Raw genomic sequence first — 20,142 nt, 5'->3', positions numbered from 1 at the left:
TTTTACAAATAGGAAAAAGAAAAGATCAAAAAACAACCCTACCCAACCACCCCAACCCTCCCACTCCATCCCCCCAACCTTCCCAGAGCTGAATATAGGCTTAATTAAAATTTCTAAAAATCTTAGAAAGAAATTAAAAAAGTATAAACCATAAGTATATCTAAATACATTACATAAGCTTATAAGATAGGCCATCGCAAGTTTTAAACGTCCCCAAGTGGCACACAGGTATGTTGCATACAAACGTTTGTTGATACAGCCAGCTCAGCTTCTGATTTTGGATCTCTGAACTTCTAGAACCTGAAGCAGGGAGTCCTCAACTTACAACCACAATTGGGAGCAGAATTTCTGTTGCTAGGCAAGCTGGTTGTTAAAGTGAGCTGTGCCTGATCTTACAGTCTTTTTTTGCTACGGTTGTTAAGTGAATGTCTGCAGCTAAGTAAATCACAGTCGTTAAACGAAGCTGGCTTCTCCCTTTGACTATAGCAGTGGTTCTCAACCTTTTTAATGCCGCGACCCCCAACCGATCGTAAGTCGAGGACTACCCAACCGGTCGTAAGTCGAGGACTACCCAACCGGTCGTAAGTCGAGGACTTTACCTGCTGCCCCCTGCGCCGGCCGAGGCGTAGCTGGCAAGCAGCAGAGACGGCGCAGGCCGACCACTGGCTGGCCCAGCCCAAGGGAGGTAAGGCACCCGCCGGGCCCCACACGCACCAGCAACCCTCCCTGCGCCCCCCGGCCTCCCACCTCCCACCCCTGGCCCTCTTTTACTTACATTTTTAGTAGTTGCTCAGCAGGGAGGGGTGGAAGCTTCCAGACAGCTCGCCTTTGCTGCAGACAACTTGCAGCACTGTTTGCAGAATGGGACTTTTGGCGGGCTCAGCAGGGCAGAGACAGCCAGGACAATTCCTATTGGCTTTTGAAAGCCAATAGAATTAGACTCTATTCAAGAGAGTCTATTCTATTGGCTTTCAAAAGCCAATAGAATAAAAGGGAGTAGCACAGCTAAGGAAAAGGGGAAAAAAAATGGCGGACTGCATTGTTTGGCGACCCCCGTGAAATGGTCATTTGATCCCAAATGGGGTCCCGACCCACAGGTTGAGAACCGCTGGACTATAGCTTGTTGAAAGCTGGCTGGGAAGCTTGCAAACGGCCATCACAGAACGCCAGCATGCCACAGCTGTTATAAACAAATGCTGGTTGCCAGCTTCCTGGATTTTGAGCACATGATTGGGGGGACGCTGTGACAATCATAACGGCGAGGGTTGGTTATAAGTCCCTTTTTTATTGCCATGGTAACTTTGGACATTCACTGAGAAGCTGAGGACTTCCTGTATGAAGTTAGCTGGTGTATGGACCAGTAAATGCACCGGCCAACTGTCTCTGTTTGAGAAAATAAAGCATTTGGAATCTGCCCCAAACTCTCTTAAATTGGGGGTTCAACAGAAATTCAATCAGCTATGACCTCCCAAAGTTTTTGCAACCGAAGGCATTAATAAGAATAATAAGAATAAAAAGGAGGAGGAGGAGGAGGAAGGGACCTTGGAGGTCATCTAGTCCAATCCCCTGCTCAGGCAGGAAACCCTATACCATTTCAGACAAATGGCTGTCCAGTCTCTTCTTAAAAACTTCCAGTGTTGGAGCATTCACCGCTTCTGGAGGCCGGTTGTTCCACTGGTTAATCGTTCTAACTGTCAGGAAGTTTCTCCTTAATTCCAGGTTGCTTCTCTCCTTGACTAGTTTCCACCCGTTGCTTCTTGTCCTGCCTTCAGGCGCTTTGGATAATAGCTTGACTCCCTCTTCTTTGGGGCAGCTCCTGAGATATTGGAAGACTGCTATCATGTCAGCCCTCGTCCTTCTCTTCATTAAACTAGACATACCCAATTCCAGCAACCGTTCCTTATATGTTTTAGCCTCCAGTCCCCTGATCATCTTTGTTGCTCTTCTCTGTACATCACTTACCTTATTTTAAAATGAGTTGTTTACTTCCAATATGAAGCAAAAATGAAACAAATATTAAGAACATGGGAGCATAGCCTCTAAACTGACAAGAGGGAAGTTCAAAAGTCATGTTAGAAAACATCACTTGTCAGAAGGAGTAGTGGAAGCTTGCAACCAAAACTTCCAGTGGAGGTGGTGGGTCAATCCTCAGTAACTGAGTTTAAACATGTTGGAGATAATAAACACATTGTCCGACCAAAATAAAAATAAAAATAAAACAGAAACTCAAAGGAGTGACTCAATGGGCCGTCTTTCTTCCTATGTTTCTGTGTTTAATGGAAGTGTAGAACACCTGAAATCTGAAGAGAAGTGCTTTGTGGTACTTCATGCCAATCAATATGTGGCATGTTTTTGTGGGTTCACAGTTATGTTTGAGGTAAAGAAGGTACCAAATCCGCAGGTTTGAGGGCGCTGCCGCAGAGCAAAAAAGAAAATGCCGAATCGACTTGGATTTTCCCTCCTAGTATTAAGCACACACACAAAACCCGAATTAAAAAAATAGAACCACACAGCTCCAAATCCTAGGGATGTGTTTTTTATTCTTTCCACGCCAAAATTTATCCTCATTACTTCAACCTTTTTTTTTTTTCATTTCAGTCATGCAATTAGGGTTTAGGTCAGTGTTTCCCAACCTTGACAATTTTAAGGCCTGTGGACTTCAATTTCCAGAATTCCACAGCCAGCAATGCTGGCTGTGGAATTCTGGGAGTTGAAGTCCACAGGCCTTAAAATTGTCAAGGTTGAGAAACACTGGTTTAGGTCAACTTGTTCTTTGGCTGTTTCTAATCAGTGGGAGTTAGAAATCCAGCCAATAAATTACAAAATATGAAGTTAACAGTGTTTCTCCTACAAACGTATCAGGTATTTCCAAATCTGTCTATGACTCAAGCTGATCAAGAATAATTTATTTAAAAACACACACACAAAAAAAGGTTGGATGGGAATCATGAGCTATTGGTGGTAAATGTTATTCTAAAGTTTTGATTTGAAGGGTAGTTAGACCAAGGGTAGGCAACCTTGGCTCTTTTACGACTCGTGGACTTCAACTCCCAGAATTCCTAAGCCAGCCATGCTGAGGGGAAAGGGAGAGGTTTCCAAGCTGAGCCATGCTGGCTCAGGAATTCTGGGAGTTGAAGTCCACAAGTCATAAAAGAGCCAAGGTTGCCTAGGCATAGGTTAGACAGTTTGTGATGGAGATGAATCATCCTCCTGCAGTTACAAGCCTGTAGACTCCATAGTGCTCTCTGAGCTTGCTTGCTTGCTTATGTTTAATTACCTAACTAGGTAACATCATCAATGATAGAAGGAGGTGGGATTTGCAAAGTGGAGGAGAAGGAGGAGGAGGAGGAGGAAGATGACGATGATGAATGGCTTGCCCTGTCTGTGTTGACACCAATATTTGAGCTACAAATATTCTCTTCTCTTGGTACTTATGAGCCTGTTCTGGAGTAAATGGAAAGAGTCTTTATGTTCCTTTGTTCCTTATCTGGCCTATAGTTAGCTAAATGTTCCTCTACATTCAAAAAATAACTTTTTCTTTCTTTCTTTCTTTCTTTCTTTCTTTCTTTCTTTCTTTCTTTCTTTCTTTCTTTCTTTCGCTATTCGCTCAGCTTAGGCAGAAATTAAGCTTCCTTATATTTCTTAATAAATCTATAATTTACTTCAGATACAATGAATGGCATTCATTTATTGCAGACATGTCAAACTCGCGATGTTGCATGACGTATCGGGACTGTTTTGCCATTGCCAGCAATGGGATGGGTGTGGCTTCTGGGTGACGTGTCCGGCCCATGGGCCGGCAGTTTGACACCCCTGATTTATTGCACCCAGCTTTTCTTTTTAATGGGAACTTCCACTAGTTGATTACTTGCTATTCTTTTAGCTCTGCATAAGCTCAGGAATACATTCTCCAACAAGGGCTCTGCCCCAGTTTTTCCATGAGATGTTAGGGGATACATAACAGAGAAAGTTTTTAATCGATTGATTCTCTTAGGTCTGAAATTTAGCAATTTAATTTTTCCCCGGTATATCTTAGAAGGATCGTGTAGGTAAAGTTTGAGATGTTTATAATCAGAGATTTGAAAGATGTTAATGATACTTGGAATCCAAAGCAGGAAAGGTGCATTAGAGTGGGGAGGGTGTTTGTCCCCCACCTGTTCACACCTCCTAAAACAGTGGTTCTTAACCTTTTTAATGCCGCAACCCCAACCAGTCGTAAGTCGAGGACTACCCAACCGGTCGTAAGTCGAGGACTTTCCCTGCCCGGGAGCCCCGCACATGCGTGGTGCCGCCCCCCTGTGCCAGCCGAGGCGTAGCTGGCAAGGGGCAGCAACGGTGCAGGGCAACCACCGGCTGGGCCACCAGCTGGCCCAGCCTAAGGGAGGTAAGGCACCCGCCGGGCCCCACGCGTGCCAGCAACCCTCCCTGTGCCTGCCAGCCTCCCACCTCCCACCCCTGGCCCTCTTTTACTTACATTTTTAGTAGTTGCTCAGCAGGGAGGGGTGGAAATTTCCAGACAGCTCGCCTTCGCTGCAGATAACTTGCAGCACCGTTTGCAGAATGGGACTTTTGGCGGGCTCAGCAGGGCAGAGACAGCCTGGACAATTCCTATTAGCTTTTGAAAGCCAACAGAATTAGACTCTATTCAAGAGAGTCTATTCTATTGGCTTTCAAAAGCCAATAGAATAAAAGGGAGTAGCATAGCTAAGGAAAAGGGGGGAAAAATGGCGGACTGCGTTGTTTGGCGACCCCCGTGAAATGGTCGTTCGACCCCAAATGGGGTCCCGACCCACAGGTTGAGAACCACTGTCCTAAAAGAAGCTGCACTGGCAAAGTTGAATAAAAATTAAAAAAAAATGTAAAAATTGTCTCTTTATAGCGAGTGCCTTTTTGGAAAGTCAGGTCCAACTAATCCTCGATTTACAGCCATCATTGAGCCTAGAGTTACGGTCATAAGTCATGGTGGTCATTAAATGGGTCACCATGTGACTAGACCCGATTTGCTGGCATTTTTTTATGCTGGCCATTAAGCAAATCCATTTTACACAATGGACTTTTTTGGGGGGGGGCAGAAACTGGAAATAAACACTAGCAAAACTGGCAAAAAAAAATTGTCAAAAATTTCCATCACATGATTAGCGGAGGTGGCAAGAGGCCGAAAGGTGAGCCGGTTTCCAGCATCCAAAATGGGATTGCTTGGTTGTGTGAAGGGGATGCAGCCATTGTAACTTTGAAATCGGGTCACAGATCGCTGCAGGTGTCCAGCCTGATGCCTTCCTCACTAAAGGTGGTCCTTGACTTACGATCAGTCACTTAATGACAATTACAACAGACACCTCCCCTCCCCCAAAAAAGCTACATCCTGAGTATGTATTGCAGTGGTTCTCAACCTTTTTAATGCCGCGACCCCCAACCGGCCGTAAGTCGAGGACTACCCAATCGGTCGTAAGTCAAGGACTACCCAACCGGTTGTAAGTCGAGGACTTTCCCTGCCCGGGAGTGCTGCGCATGCGTGGTGCCGCCCCCTGCGCTGGCCGAGGCGTAGCTGGTAAGCAGCAGAGATGGCGCAGGCCGACCACTGGCTGGGCCACCAGCTGGCCCAGCCCAAGGGAGGTAAGGCACCCGCCGGGCCCCACATGCGCCAGCAACTCTCCCTGCGCCCGCTGGGAGGGGTGGAAACTTCCAGACAGCTCGCCTTCGCTGCAGACAACTTGCAGCACCGTTTGCAGACTGGGGCTTTTGGCGGGCTCAGCAGGGCAGAGACAGCTTGGACAATTCCTATTGGCTTTGAAAGCCAATAGAATTAGACTCTATTCAAGAGAGTCTATTCTATTGGCTTTCAAAAGCCAATAGAATAAATGGGAGTAGCACAGCTAAGGAAAAGGGGAAAAAAATGGCAGACTGCGTTGTTTGGCGACCCCTGTGAAATGGTCGTTCGACCCCAAATGGGGTCCCGACCCACAGGTTGAAAACTGCTGATGTATCGGAATGTGAAGTCTGTGTTCCACTCTCACATACAACATATTTGGTGTATAAACGATTGTGTGTCTTAGAGAGAGCTCTGGCCTTCATTTTTCTCAGAATTCCAGCTGTTCGAAAAGTAACTCCCGTATGACTGTTCCAGCACTATATTTCATATTTTGTCAAGCCTTTCTCCCCCACCCCTCCTAAATACCGTTTAATTCTATCCTAGGAAACTTGCATTAAAATATCACCCGGATAAGAATCCAGATAATCCAGAAGCCGCAGATAAATTTAAAGAGATTAACAACGCCCACGCAATATTGACTGATGCTACCAAAAGAAATATTTATGATAAGTACGGTTCTTTGGGCCTGTACGTAGCAGAACAGTTTGGAGAAGAGAACGTGAACACCTACTTCGTGTTGTCCAGCTGGTGGGCCAAGGTAAGCAGCAAGTGGATTCTGTTTTGGAATTAATGAAATTGATTTTGTCTTAAAACAAAATTTGTCCCCTTCGGGTGCCTTTTTTTTTTCTAACGTGGAAGAAAAAGCTCTTAAGTATTTAGTCTTCCATTTAGCTATCACAGACCAGTTTCTTTGGTCTCTTTATCCTGTTCTCTCTCCCCCTCTATAAATTGAATAGCTGCTGAGGCTTGTAAAAATGCTAACTGCACCGTGATTAAAGAAAATTTAAATCACATATGATTTAAGATTTAAATCACATATGATTTGTGCGCCAGTTAATTTTCCTGGCGGTAATAAAGATTTCCTAGGCCAGTGGTTCTCAACCTTTTTAATGCCGCGACCCCCAACCGGTCGTAAGTCGAGGACTACTCAACCTGTCGTAAGTTGAGAACTACTCAATTGGTGCATCACTGTTTGCAGAATGGGACTTTTTGTGGGCTCAGCAGGGCAGAGACAGCCTGGATAATTCTATTCTCTCTGTTCTATTGGCTTTCAAAAGCCAATAGAATAAAAGGGAGTAGCACAGCTAAGGAAAAGGGGGAAAAAATGGCGGACTGTGTTGTTTGGCGACCCCCCGTGAAATGGTCGTTCGACCCCAAATGGGGTCCCGACCCACAGGTTGAGAACCACTGTCCTAGGCAAAAAGCAGGCTTGCATTCTTTAAAGAATGCAGAAAGGTCATAAGAGATCATATTTTTCTAGATGACTCTTCTGTATGGGTGAGGAAAAGAGAATATTTTAGCAGAGGACAGCAAATTTCCATTGATAGTTTAACAAGGGTATGCATTAAAATCTTTTTTTTTAAAGTCTGGCATTTGCATTTGATATTGTCAAACGTTCGTCGTAATCACGATTCACTTTTCTAAAATGGATTCATTTTCATTTTTTTTTTAATGACAAGGTACAAACTTGAGGTCAAAAGGGCATCTTAACGTCCGGAATTTTTCATGAGCAATCCTTTTCCTGTACAATTTCTTGAAAATTCTAAATTGCATTCTGGAAGCTTTCTTAACACATGAAAAAGATCTGACTCAATTAAATCTAGTAAACAAAAAGGATTAATGGTATTTTAGCTTGAAAATATCATATGATGTCACCTATTTTAAGCCTCTTGTACGTTTGAGGGCTCTGTTTTCCCGTTTAGATGAGTCAGCCACAGATATCTATTACTTTTCAGCTTTTTCCTGGATTATCTACCATGATAGAAACATTTTGAGCTTCATCCGAGAACTTGGTCATACTAAACTATTGCTACTCTTGTATAGAACCAATTTGTCTTTATGGATGCAGTGTAGATGTATTAGATCATCTCTCTCTCTGTCTTTCTCTCTCTCTCTCTCTCTCTCTCTCTCTCTCTCTCTCTCTCTCTCTCTCTCTCTCTCTCTCTCTCTCGATAGCTTTAGAAATATTTCTAAATGCATCTCTGCGTTTATTCACCCCAATCCATCGTGATACAGGGCAGTATTCACAAAGCAAGATAAACGAAAAAGAAATACTACAATATTGTTAATGTATTAATGGCATCAATACAGTAACAATAGGAGGGCTCACCCACAATCATTCAAACCCAAAAGCATGTTGGAATTATGACGGTCTTGACAGGCTTATGATATGGGAGACACAATGAGCCCAAACGGACAAGATTGACAGGGGTGTCCAATCTTAGCACCCCTAAGACTGGTGGACTTCAACCCCCAGAATTCCCCAGCCAGAATCTGACATCCTGGTGAAGTCACTTTACAATAAGACCTCGTAGAAGAAGCAAGGATCCCGCAGGCCTTGATCAGGAATTTCAGTGCAAGAGTTAATAAAGATAACAAAAATTTTGAAAACTCCGGTACGACCCCCAGCCCTCTTTTATAAGTGAGTTCTTTAAGATGATGCCTCTTTGAACATTTTTAATCTCTTTTTCCCGGAGAGCAAACTGCTGTTTATGAGATAGGCCAGTTATGCATGTATAGTGTTCCTCTCATTTCTTTCTCATCTTGCTTACAACTGCTCTTAGGGCTGTCACCGAAAAGGCCTGTGGTGGTCCATACTCCAGGAACAGCATCTCTTGAAGTTAGGGGGATCCTTAGTAGGCCCTCCCTTGGGATTCAGTCTGGACAGGCAGATCTGATTTTAGCAAAGTGATTTCCCATCTACCCCAGTGCTAAATGGCAAAGAGTCTTCTAGATCAGGCTTCGAGTCTTCTCGAAGCCCCGGGCTGTGGGCCACTACTGGATTGTGGATCATGCTAGCGGAGGGCTGGGGTGCACGCGCGCGTGCGCAGCTGGACTTATGCAGATGGTTGGCCAGCAGGCATACAAATGCGTGTGCAGTTCAACTTGTGCAATCAGAGCTGCCCGCGCATGTGCGTACGTACCAGCCTACCACTTTCACGGCCTAGTTCCCCTCTTCCCCCCTCCCCCCCCCAGACGGGCCACCATGCCATAAAGGTTGGAGACCGCTGTTCTAGATAATAACCAGCCTTGGGACTCAAGGTGGCTGTGGTTCTACAATGCCAGGTTTTCTCCACCTGCAACCTGGTTACCGTGTTTTGTAGATATTTACCCCTTCTGAGTTGGCTTGCAAGGCTGCCCTGTATGGAATGAGCTGATTAACTACCTGAATGCCTTTGGATCACTGTCCAGTGCAGAGGATTCTAAAGGCTGCTGAATAATTGTCATAAATCTGTATAGTCAAGGTGGAAGATCACACCCAACGAGCAGCCATCAGCTCTTAAGACATCTAATCAGCAGTAGATCTTTCCACTGCTGAGAGTGGAAAGATACTCAATCTTTCAGAATACCCAGTTCTTGTCACTCGCTTTTTCTGATCTGGTCTCCCCAGGCAAGCTTGCTTGCTCCATACGGATGGTCTGCATCAGAGGTCCCCAACCCCTAGTCCAGGGGTCGGCAACCTTAAACACTCAAAAAGCTACTTGGACCCATTTCCCAGAGAAAAAAACACTGGGAGCTGCAAAACTTGTGTGCGCTTGCACGCGCACACACAAAAGGAAAAGAGCTTGATTGAAGAGTTTAATTAAAAAGAAATAGAGGCTGCTGTGCACGAGTGTTTTCTCTCTCTCTCTCTCTCTCTCTCTCTCCCTCCCTCCCTCTCTTCCCCCCTCCCTCTCTCCGATCTTCTGCTCACCTGGCAAGCTGACTTCACGCTGTTCTCTGACAAGCTGACACACATTCTTATTCGGCTGGCTCCTGCTCTTGGTCTGCCAGTCCTCTTCCCCCACTCAGTGTGAATGTGTGTGTGTGTGTGTGTGTGTGTGTGTATGTGTGTGTGTGTGTGTGTGAAAGAGAGAGAGAGAGAGCGAGCGCTTCTGCTTTCTGCTGCTTCCTGCGGAGACGCAGCAAAGGCAGGAGCCTTGCCCAATAAGCTTGTCAGCTTGTTGGAGAACAGAGGTTTTTTTTACACACACACACACAGAGAGAGAGAGAGAGAAGGGAAGCGCAAGTGCCTCTCTCTATCTCTGTCTCTCTCTCTCTCTGCAAATGGCGGAGGAGGCTGGGAGCCACAGGAGAAGGCTCAAAGAGCCACATGCGGCTCCGGAGCCGGAGGTTGCTGACCCATGCCCTAGTCCAGTGGTTCTCAACCTTTATAATGCCGCGACCCCATAATACAGTTCCCCATATTGTGGTGACCCCCAACCACTTATACATCACCGGGTGCCAGGGGCGTGGCCAAAGAAAAGGGGGGAAAATGACGGACAGCCTTGTTTGGCGACCCCCGTGAAATGGTCGTTCGACCCCAAATGGGGTCCCGACCCACAGGTTGAGAACCACTGCCCTAGTCCATGGACTGTCACTGGGCCGCAGCACGCCAGAAACCGAGTCGCGCAAACAAGCGAAGCCCAATCTGTGGGATGCAGGGCAGCACGCAAAACCATGCTCCCCTCCAGTCCGTGGAAGAAGAACTTCTCTCCGCGGAAGCCATCCCTGATGCCTCAAAGGTTGGGGGCTGCTGGTCTACATTTCTTTTCTCCCCTATCCAGGCGCTGTTTGTCTTTTGTGGGCTCATCACCGGGTGCTACTGCTGCTGCTGTCTCTGCTGTTGCTGTAATTGTTGCTGTGGAAAGTGTAAACCGAAACCCCCCGAAGGAGATGAACCGGAATTTTATGTCTCTCCAGAAGACCTGGAGGCCCAAGTACAATCAGACGAGAGGGGTAAGTGTTGGTTGCTCCAATTAAACCACCAGGAACACCTCCAAACCTCAGAAAAAGGAGAAACGGCTGATACGATGTGGCTTAAGATGCCATATAGTTGAGAATCAGTCAGTGTAGTGGTTAAGGCATCAGGATAGAAACAAGGACACAGCGAGTTCTAGTCCCACCTTAGGCTTCAAAGCCAACTGGGTGACTTTGGGCTAATCATCAGGAGATCGTGAGTTCTAGTTCTGCCTTAGGCATGAAGGCTGGCTGGGTGATTTTTGGCCAATCACCAGGAGACGGAGAGTTCTAGTCCCACCTTAGGCTTCAGAGCCAACTGGGTGACTTTGGGCTAATCATCAGGAGACCGTGAGTTCTAGTTCTGCCTTAGGCATGAAGGCTGGCTGGGTGATTTTTGGCCAATCACCAGGAGACGGAGAGTTCTAGTCCCACCTTAGGCTTCAAAGCCAACTGGGTGACTTTGGGCTAATCATCAGGAGACCGTGAGTTCTAGTTCTGCCTTAGGCATGAAGGCTGGCTGGGTGATTTTTGGCCAATCACCAGGAGACGGAGAGTTCTAGTCCCACCTTAGGCTTCAGAGCCAACTGGGTGACTTTGGGCTAATCATCAGGAGACCGTGAGTTCTAGTTCTGCCTTAGGCATGAAGGCTGGCTGGGTGATTTTTGGCCAATCACCAGGAGACGGAGAGTTCTAGTCCCACCTTAGGCTTCAGAGCCAACTGGGTGACTTTGGGCTAATCATCAGGAGACCGTGAGTTCTAGTTCTGCCTTAGGCATGAAGGCTGGCTGGGTGATTTTTGGCCAATCACCAGGAGACGGAGAGTTCTAGTCCCACCTTAGGCTTCAGAGCCAACTGGGTGACTTTGGGCTAATCATCAGGAGACCGTGAGTTCTAGTTCTGCCTTAGGCATGAAGGCTGGCTGGGTGATTTTTGGCCAATCACCAGGAGACGGAGAGTTCTAGTCCCACCTTAGGCTTCAGAGCCAACTGGGTGACTTTGGGCTAATCATCAGGAGACCGTGAGTTCTAGTTCTGCCTTAGGCATGAAAACCGCCTGGCTGACTTTGGACCAGTCCCTCCCTCTCTCAGCCCAACCCACCTCACAAGGCAGTTGTTGTGGGAAAATTAGGAGGAGGAAGATGTATAACAATAACAATAACAGCAGCAACAACAACAACAACAACAAGATGATGATGATGATAATAATAATAATGATGATAATAATAATAATAATAATAATAATAATAATAATAATAATAATAATAATAATAATAATAATAAAGTTGGAAGGGACCTCGGAGGTCATCTAGTCCAACCCCCTGCTCAGGCAGGAAACCCTACACCATTTCGGACAAATGGCTGCCCAGTCTCTTCTTAAAAACTTCCAGCGTTGGAGCATTCACCGCTTCTGGAGGCAGGCTGTTCCACTGGTTAATTGTTCTAACTGTCAGGAAGTTTCTCCTTAGTTCTAGGTTGCTTCTCTCCCTGATGAGTTTCCATCCGTTGCTTCTTGTCCTGCCTTCTGGCGCTTTGGAGAATAGCTTGACTCCCTCTTCTTTGGAGCAGCCCCTGAGATATTGGAAGACTGCTATTATGTCCCCCCTTGTCCTTCTCTTCATTAAACTAGACCAGACATATCAAACACAAGGCCCGGGGGTTGGATGCGGTCCGCAAAGTGGTTTCATGTGGCCCGCGAAGCCATCCTGGAAACAGTGAGGGAACAGTCCCCGCTGCCTTGGCCCAGGCTGTCTGGGAGCCAATGTACAATTTTGTGGTGGCCATCTTGGCGCTTGCCCTGGTGGACCATGCCTTGGCACTTGCCCCGGTCCCACCCCCTTCTGCCAGAGACCCTCAGATCTGTCCCACTCCTGCCCAGACATCCTTGACGTGAATGATGTAGAACTGGGCATGCCCACCCAGTAGGCCACACCCACTCCATCCACGCCCACCCAGTAGGCTGCACCCACTCTGGCCCCACCCACCCAGCCCCCCCAGGACAACCGCAGTGCTGATGTGGCCCTCAGTGAAATTGAGTTTGACACCCCTGAACTAGACATACCCAATTCCAGCAACCGTTCCTTATATGTTTTAGCCTCCAGTTATCTAATCATCTTTGTTGCTCTTCTCTGCACTCTTTCTAGAGTCTCAACATCTTTTTTACATCGTGGTGACCAAAACTGGATGCAGCATTCCAAGTGTGGCCTTACCAAGGCATTGTAAAGTGGTATTAACACTTCACGTGATCTTGATTTTATTCCTCTGTTGATGCAGCCTAGCACTGTGTTGGCCTTTTTGGCAGCTGCAGCACACAGCTGGCTCATCTTTAAGTGGTTATGTTTGCCACCTTGAGTTAGTTATTCTAAAAACAATAAATAAATATGTAAACAGATAAATAAACAAAGATTTCAGATGGTACCTTCACTCCCCCTCTGTGCACATGCATCACCCCAGGTATGTTGTGACCACCTCAAGAAAGTTGGAGAGCTCTCTCAAATAATGATTTTTCTTATTACCCTCCTTACTTTCTCCTCCCTTCCCCTATCCAAATTTATACGCCCCATCAATCCAGCCGCTCTCTGCCTCCAGCGAAAAGCCTAAAACTGTCTATCCACCATTGTATTTTTATGTTCGTTTTCTGATCAAAAACCACCACGGAAAACATTCCCGTACGAATGATCGACAAACATTTTTTACTTCTGTTGACTGGTTGAATCGCTTTATAATTCATCAGACATTAAATTGCTTAATAAAAAAAATTACAGCAAATTAACGAATTGAGCATTCCAGTAAATACGATTTTTTTAAAAAAATGAAATACCGTATATTCCGGCGTATAAGACGACTTTTGAGAGGGTCGAAACAGCCTCCGAACTTGGGGGTCGTCTTATACACCGAGTCGTCTTATATACGCCGGAAATAAGGTAGTTTTTGGCATATAAGACGACTTTCTAGGCATGCGACTCGGCGTCGATTGTCTTATACGCCAGAAATACATGTAGTTTCTGCCGTATAAGACGATTTTCTAGGCATGCGACTCGGCGTCGATCGTCTTATATGCCAGAAATACATGTAGTTTCTGCCGTATAAGACGATTTTCTAGGCATGCGACTCGGCGTCGATGGTCTTGTGACCCAGCGTCAAACTAGGGGGTCGTCTTATACGCCGGGACGCCCTATATGTCGGAATATACGGTAGGTGAAATCTGTAAAACAAATGGGCAAAATAGAATGTCACCGTAATTTGTTCTCACCAGCCTGTTATACCACCCATTAACAGGTAGCTCTCGACTTACAGCCCTTTATTTATTTATTTATTTATTTATTTATTTATTTATTTATTTCTAAAATTTATATGCCGCCCAATCCCAAGGGACTCAGGGCGGCGTACAAAATTAAAACAATAATCTAACAATAAAACAATAAAATAAATACATTCATACAGTGTGTCTGATCGTATCCCGCCCCCCCCCCCCCGGGGACATCAGCCCCAGGCCTGCCAGAACAGAAAATAATGGCTTTCTTAAAGGCCGGCAGGGTGGGAGTAGTTCGAACCTCAGGGGGAAGTTGATTCCACCAGGTCGGAGCCATCACAGAAAAGGCCCTTCCCCGAGGGCCCGCCAGCCGACATTGTCTGGCCGACGGGACCTGAAGGAGGCCCAATCTGTGGGACCTCACCGGTCTCTGGGAACTGTGCGGCAGTATGCGGTCCTGTAAGTAACCTGGCCCTATGCCATTAAGGGCTTTAAAGGTGATAACCAACACCTTGAATTGCGTCCGGAGACCCACAGGAAGCCAGTGCAGCTCGCGGAGGATAGGTGATACGTGGGTGTACCTCGGCGCACCCACAATCGCTCTCGCAGCTGCATTCTGAACCAACTGCAGCCTCCGAACGCTCTTCAAGGGTAGCCCCATGTAGAGTGCGTTACAGTAATCTAGTCTTGCGGTGACAAAGGCATGAGTGACCGTGAGTACAGCTTCCCGGTCCAAATAAGGCCGCAACTGGTGCACCAGGCGAATGGTTTAGCGACCATTTGCAGTTACAACAGCCCTGAAAAGAATGAACTTACGACCGGTTTTCACAGTTACGACTGCAGCAGCCCTCCCCGGGATCACCTGATCAAAATTCCAATGCTTGACAACTGGCATGTATTTATGATATTTGTATCCTCCTGGAGTCCGGTGATCACCTTTTGTGACCTTCTGACCAACAAAGTCAATGGAGAAGCCAGATTGACTTAACAACAGTAGTGTCCCAGAGGTGCTTTCTCAAGAGGCAAATGGACTTCCTTGTTTTTCTTGGAGATTTCATTTCTCATCCAAGAAGCTTCTTCAGCTCTGACTGGATGGTGGAGAGTGGAAGGATTTATACTCCTTGCGGATAACTGGTCATTTGCCTTCTTTTAGAGAGTCGTTGAGGCCACCTGGAGGTTTACCTGTGTCCTCAGGGTCACCTGAGTGGTGCAAATGGGTGTGGAACACAGATAAACTCCAGGTGGCCTCAATGACTCTCTAAAACAGTGGTTCTCAACCTATGGGTCGGGACCCCATTTGGGGTCGAATGACCATTTCACGGGGGTCGCCAAACAAGGCTGTCCGCCATTTTTCCCCCTTTTCTTTGGCCACGCCCCTGGCACCCGGTGATGTATAAGTGGTTGGGGGTCACCACAACATGGGGAACTGTATTATGGGGTCGCGGCATTAGAAAGGTTGAGAACCACTGCTCTAAAAGAATGCAAACAACCAGCTGTCTGCAAGGAGTATAAATCCTTCTGTTTCCCACCATCCAGTCAGAGCTGAAGAAGCTTCTCAGATGTGAAGCAAAACGTCTTCAAAGAAAAACAAGAAAGTCCAGTTGCCTCTTGAAAAAAGCACCTTTGGAACAACCATGCCCTGGGTGACTGAGAATCTCCATAAACAGCAATGGTTCACTTAACAACTGTCAAAAAAGGTTGTAAAATGGGGCAGAATTCATTTCATAATTGTCTTGCTTAGCAATGGAAATTTTGGGCCTAAATTGTGGTTGATTGTAAGTGGAGGACTACCTGTACCATCTGAGTAGCTACAGAATGGGGGGACAGGATAGCAGTCTTCTAATATCTCAGGGGCTGCCCCAAAGAAGAGGGAGTCAAGCTGTTCTCCAAGGCGCCTGAAGGCAGGACAAGAAGCAACGGATGGAAACTCATCAAGGAGAGAAGCAACCTAGAACTAAGGAGAAACTTCCTGACAGTTAGAACAATTAACCAGTGGAACAGCCTGCCTCCAGAAGCGGTGAATGCTCCAACGCTGGAAGTTTTTAAGAAGAGACTGGGCAGCCATTTGTCCGAAATGGTATAGGCTTTCCTGCCTGAGCAGGGGGTTGGACTAGATAACCTCCAAGGTCCCTTCCAACTTTACTATTATTGTTATTGTTATTAGAACTAAGGAGAAACTTCCTGACAGTGAGGACAATTAACCGGTGGAACTACTTGCCTCCAGAAGCTGTGAATGCTCCAACACTGGAAGTTTTTAAGAAGAGACTGGACAGCCATTTGTCCGAAATGGTATAGGGTTTCCTGCCTGAGTAGGGGGTTGGACTAGATAACCTCCAAGGTCCCTTTCAACTTTACTATTATTGTTATTGTTATTAGAACTAAGGAGAAACTTCCTGACAGTGAGGACAATTAACCAGTGGAACTACTTGCCTCCAGAAGCTGTGAATGCTCCAACACTGGAAGTTTTTAAGAAGAGACTGGACAGCCATTTGTCCGAAATGGTATAGGGTTTCCTGCCTGAGCAGGGGGTTGGACTAGATGACCTCCAAGGTCCCTTCCAACTTCATCATCATCATCATCATCATTATTATTATTATTATTACTTTTTCTTACAGTAGATCGGGAATTTCTGGCAAATATATGTTCCCCCCAATGATGACGTGTTGCATATTCTGTTAATGCTTAAACAAACCTTTAATAAAGTAGGTCGGTCCGAAAAGGAGCTAGCAGACCCTTCTTGAGGTTCAACTTTCAAAAAAGTTGCCGTCTCTTTTTTTTCAGAGAACACCGAAGGCCCCATCGTGATCCAGCCAGCCTCGGTCACAGAGACGACTCAGCTCACGGCGGATTCTCACCCCAGCTACCACACCGATGGATTCAACTAAGCTAAGGAAGCACTTAATTTAACCCGGACGGATCAGAATGAATAATCATATGGCCAATCCAGCCACTAGAATCATGGACAATTAGGCATAGATTATGGGGGAAGGGAGGCATTCACCAATGGTCAATTGGGCAGCTTCACAACCGGCCGACAAAACATTTTGTAATCCCCTCCTCATCTTTTTTGTCACCTTCAGTGTCGTATCTCAATGAGACATGGAAGTACTGTAGCATGCCGAATCTGTTTCGCTTTAGTCTTCTTTTTTTCTTTCTTTCTTTCATTATTTTCCCGTTCCGTTTTTCAAAAAGGAAGAATAGCATGTGTCAAGTTTACATTATAAACTTTTTTTTTGTGTTGTCAATGTACTAAGGAGTTGATCATGACGAGTGTGACGGTTGCATTCTGCATTTTTAAGCAGCAAGACCGGTTAGATACAGAGGTTCTCAACCTTGGCAACTTTAAGACTTGTGGACTTCAACTCCCAGAATTCCTCAGCCAGCTTTGCTGGCTGAGGAATTCTGGGAGTTGAAGTCCACAAGTCTTAAAGTTGTCAAGGCTGAGAACCCCTGGGTTAGAAACAAATGAGGCACTTTTCAAAGAGAACTTAAAATTTATCCAAGGAGCCGCAAAACTTCCATACAGTTGAGTTACGAACCCCCCCCCTCCTGCTCCACTGGAGAGCAGCAGAGGTGGCCCACCTGCCCGTAGCTCCCTGGCTTCTGCCTCCATAAATTTATTTGGAAAAATGCTGATGTTGCAAGGAAGGGATAAGAATGCTGTCTTCTGGAAATTTTTTTCCGCTTTCTTCTTTCAAAGCTGTCGGATATGCTTCATAGGCGTCCTGTCGACCTTCTCTACGGTGGGAAGGAGTTGAAATCCGCTATATCTGGAGAGGGAAATCACCTCTGCAAAGATGGCTGTGCAGTTTTCTTGTGTGGGAGAGGGCCAAAGTAGTGGTTTTTAACTACAAAACCAGAAATTACTTGAATCATCTCTTTGATGTTTAAATTAAAACGCACATTCATCTTTTTCAAATTTAAAAAATATATATATATAAGCATTCCCCAAACTATTTATAGTTAAACTTCTGGGGAGGGGGGGGGATTGGGGCACAAATGCATGTTCTCACTGCCCAGTTGGAATGAAGTGTTATAGCCAAAAGCGACTTTTTAGATTTTTGTTGGAATGTACATTGGTCTGACAGTTGTTCTCAAATCACTTTTTTTAAAATAATAATAAAAAATCTATCAAGTCCACTTTATAAATTATGTATTCTAGTGATATACTTAGATTTATTTTTTAATTTATGTTTTTAAACATCCCTGGCACTTAGCTCGTGGTTTCTTAAATGGGTGCCATCATCCAGCAGGTGTGTTGGGGTGCGACCCTCTGCATTCACCAGCCGGTGGGGTTCACCTCCTGTCCTGGGAACGTATGATAGTGATGTCAAGCATTCCTTCGATGACCTCGGTCCATTGATATAATTTGAGCCCATTGCTCACAACATGCATAGTTCCATCTTGGTTTCTACACCCTGCCTCTGATATATGATGATGTGGCGGTCATGGGGCTGATATAAAGGATGCAATTCACGTCCTTTGCACTTCGACAGACTTAATGCATGCAATGTCTCTTGCCTCCCCCTCCCTTTCTCAAGGTCCATGGCTGGGAATTTGGGGACTTGTAGTTCCAACACAACCGGAGGCCACCAGGCTGACGACCAGTGAACTAGCAGCTCACAATTCTGATAGCGATAACTATGGTAGAATTGGCTGCTGGGTTTTTTTCCCCTTTTGCGACCTGCAGGGCAGGAATCAGATGACTGAAACTTGACTAGAACTGATCAGGTGAGGAATAAGTTGGACCTGAGATGGCCAGATCAACCTCGAAATCCATTATCTGATTTTTTCTGGTAGGTTGGTTGGCTGGTTTCTTTCTCTGCCTCAGGCCTTCCTTTATAAAAGGGGAGCAATCGGTCTCAAATTATTGTGCGGTACTTTACCTATTTGGAGCAGTGTGTGATAGGGTTGTGTGAATTGTATGTCTAAATGGCGATTTTTGTTTGAAAGGAAACTCACTTGCTTTGCCGTGTATCTGTGTAGACAACCTTGGCTGGGGAATTCTGGGAGTTGACGTCCACAGGTCTTAAAAGTGGCCAAGTTTGGACACCCCTGGTCTGGAGAAATGTTCTGTAGATGTTCTTCTGGACTCAATTCCAGTTGGGTTCTTTCTATTTTCTCTGGGAATGGTGGGAGAATCCATCACACATGGAAGTCGTATATTCACCCAGGCAGTGGGTTTCTCAAAGTTTCCTCCATGCTCCAGAGCTGTTTCAGTTTTGTGGTAGAATATGCTAGGTTTGTGAATAAAAGCATCGGTCAGAACCTCCCCTGTTTTTCCAGCTGGTTTTGCTTCAATCTCTTCCCCACCCTCTTTGACTCACAATCATTCTCCACTTTGCATTCTCTCCGGGATGGGCACCCACAAAATCCCATCCCCGGCTTTGCATCGCGTGTGTGAGGTTGTCGTGGCCCATTGTGATATCGTCATAATTTCTGTACCCAAAAGGACAGTGTCATATCCAAGTGCAGGCGGCAGCTATGCATTTGAATGCCCCCTGCTGTGTATTTGTGCATGCGTTGAATTGTTGCAAAATGAAAACGTTCAGTCTAGGAAGCGCTTCGGGGCTGTTCTGCAGGATTTCTATTTTCAGGTGGTCACTTTTGTTTTTTTTTTAAACAGGCAGCAGTTTTATCTCACATAATACTTGAAATAGTTGGTCAGTCTGTCTGGTTATTGTTCCACTCTATGTGTAACTCAGTGGTGTCCAATTTTGGCAATTTTAAGACCTGTGGACTTCAACTTGAAGTCTGCAAGTCTTAAAGTCACCAAGGTTGGATATTCCTGGTGTAGATGAACCCCCCCCCCCTTGTTTTTTGCAGCTTCTTTTTAAATGCTTCTCTGTGGCTTCCTCTCTCCCTCTGGACCTATATATAATTTTTTTTTTAACAATTTGAAGGATGATGTGCAAAATTATCAATCGGATAAGTACCCTGCTAGCTCAGTTATACTCTCTTATACTCTGCGTTCACTCACAAAACTTGAAGTATCCCCTGTCTGTCGTGGAGGACAAATGCATATCTCTAATGAATAATGCCATTGATTAATTTATTTGTATATATGGATTTCCAAAGGCCCATCTGGTTTATTTCATAGCGTCTGAAATAAAAACAATGGGTTTATAGTAAAATGTATGCGCAGTGATTGAAGTGTTTGATAATCAGGTGTTGAATCTCATTGTGTTCCTGTTGCTAAGGTTTACTCTTGATTTTTTTCAAGGCAAAAATAGATCACTTGACTCGAGGCCGATGGAACAAAATTTGAACTTTAGATTGTAACATTTAGCCAAAACCAACAC

At 45.6% G+C, this 20,142-nt stretch overlaps 1 protein-coding gene across 2 annotated transcripts in view; it reads left to right on the top strand.

The window, feature by feature from the left end:
- Positions 1-17,213, top strand: part of DNAJC5 (DnaJ heat shock protein family (Hsp40) member C5) — a 71,828-nt gene extending 54,615 nt beyond the window's left edge. For both annotated transcript variants that reach the window (XM_039326934.1, XM_039326935.1), the window contains exons 4-6: positions 6,194-6,407; positions 10,417-10,588; positions 16,622-17,213. In XM_039326934.1, the coding sequence (XP_039182868.1) occupies positions 6,194-6,407; positions 10,417-10,588; positions 16,622-16,725 (490 nt within the window). In that variant the 3' untranslated portion in view covers positions 16,726-17,213. The remainder of the gene's footprint in view (positions 1-6,193; positions 6,408-10,416; positions 10,589-16,621) is intronic.
- Positions 17,214-20,142: the final 2,929 nt, after the last annotated feature.

This window comes from Crotalus tigris, unplaced genomic scaffold (genome assembly GCF_016545835.1).
Source record: "Crotalus tigris isolate CLP2741 ecotype Arizona unplaced genomic scaffold, ASM1654583v1 scf7180000024347.1601321, whole genome shotgun sequence".
NCBI lineage: Eukaryota > Metazoa > Chordata > Lepidosauria > Squamata > Viperidae > Crotalus > Crotalus tigris.
This window is presented reverse-complemented; position numbering and strand designations above follow the sequence as displayed.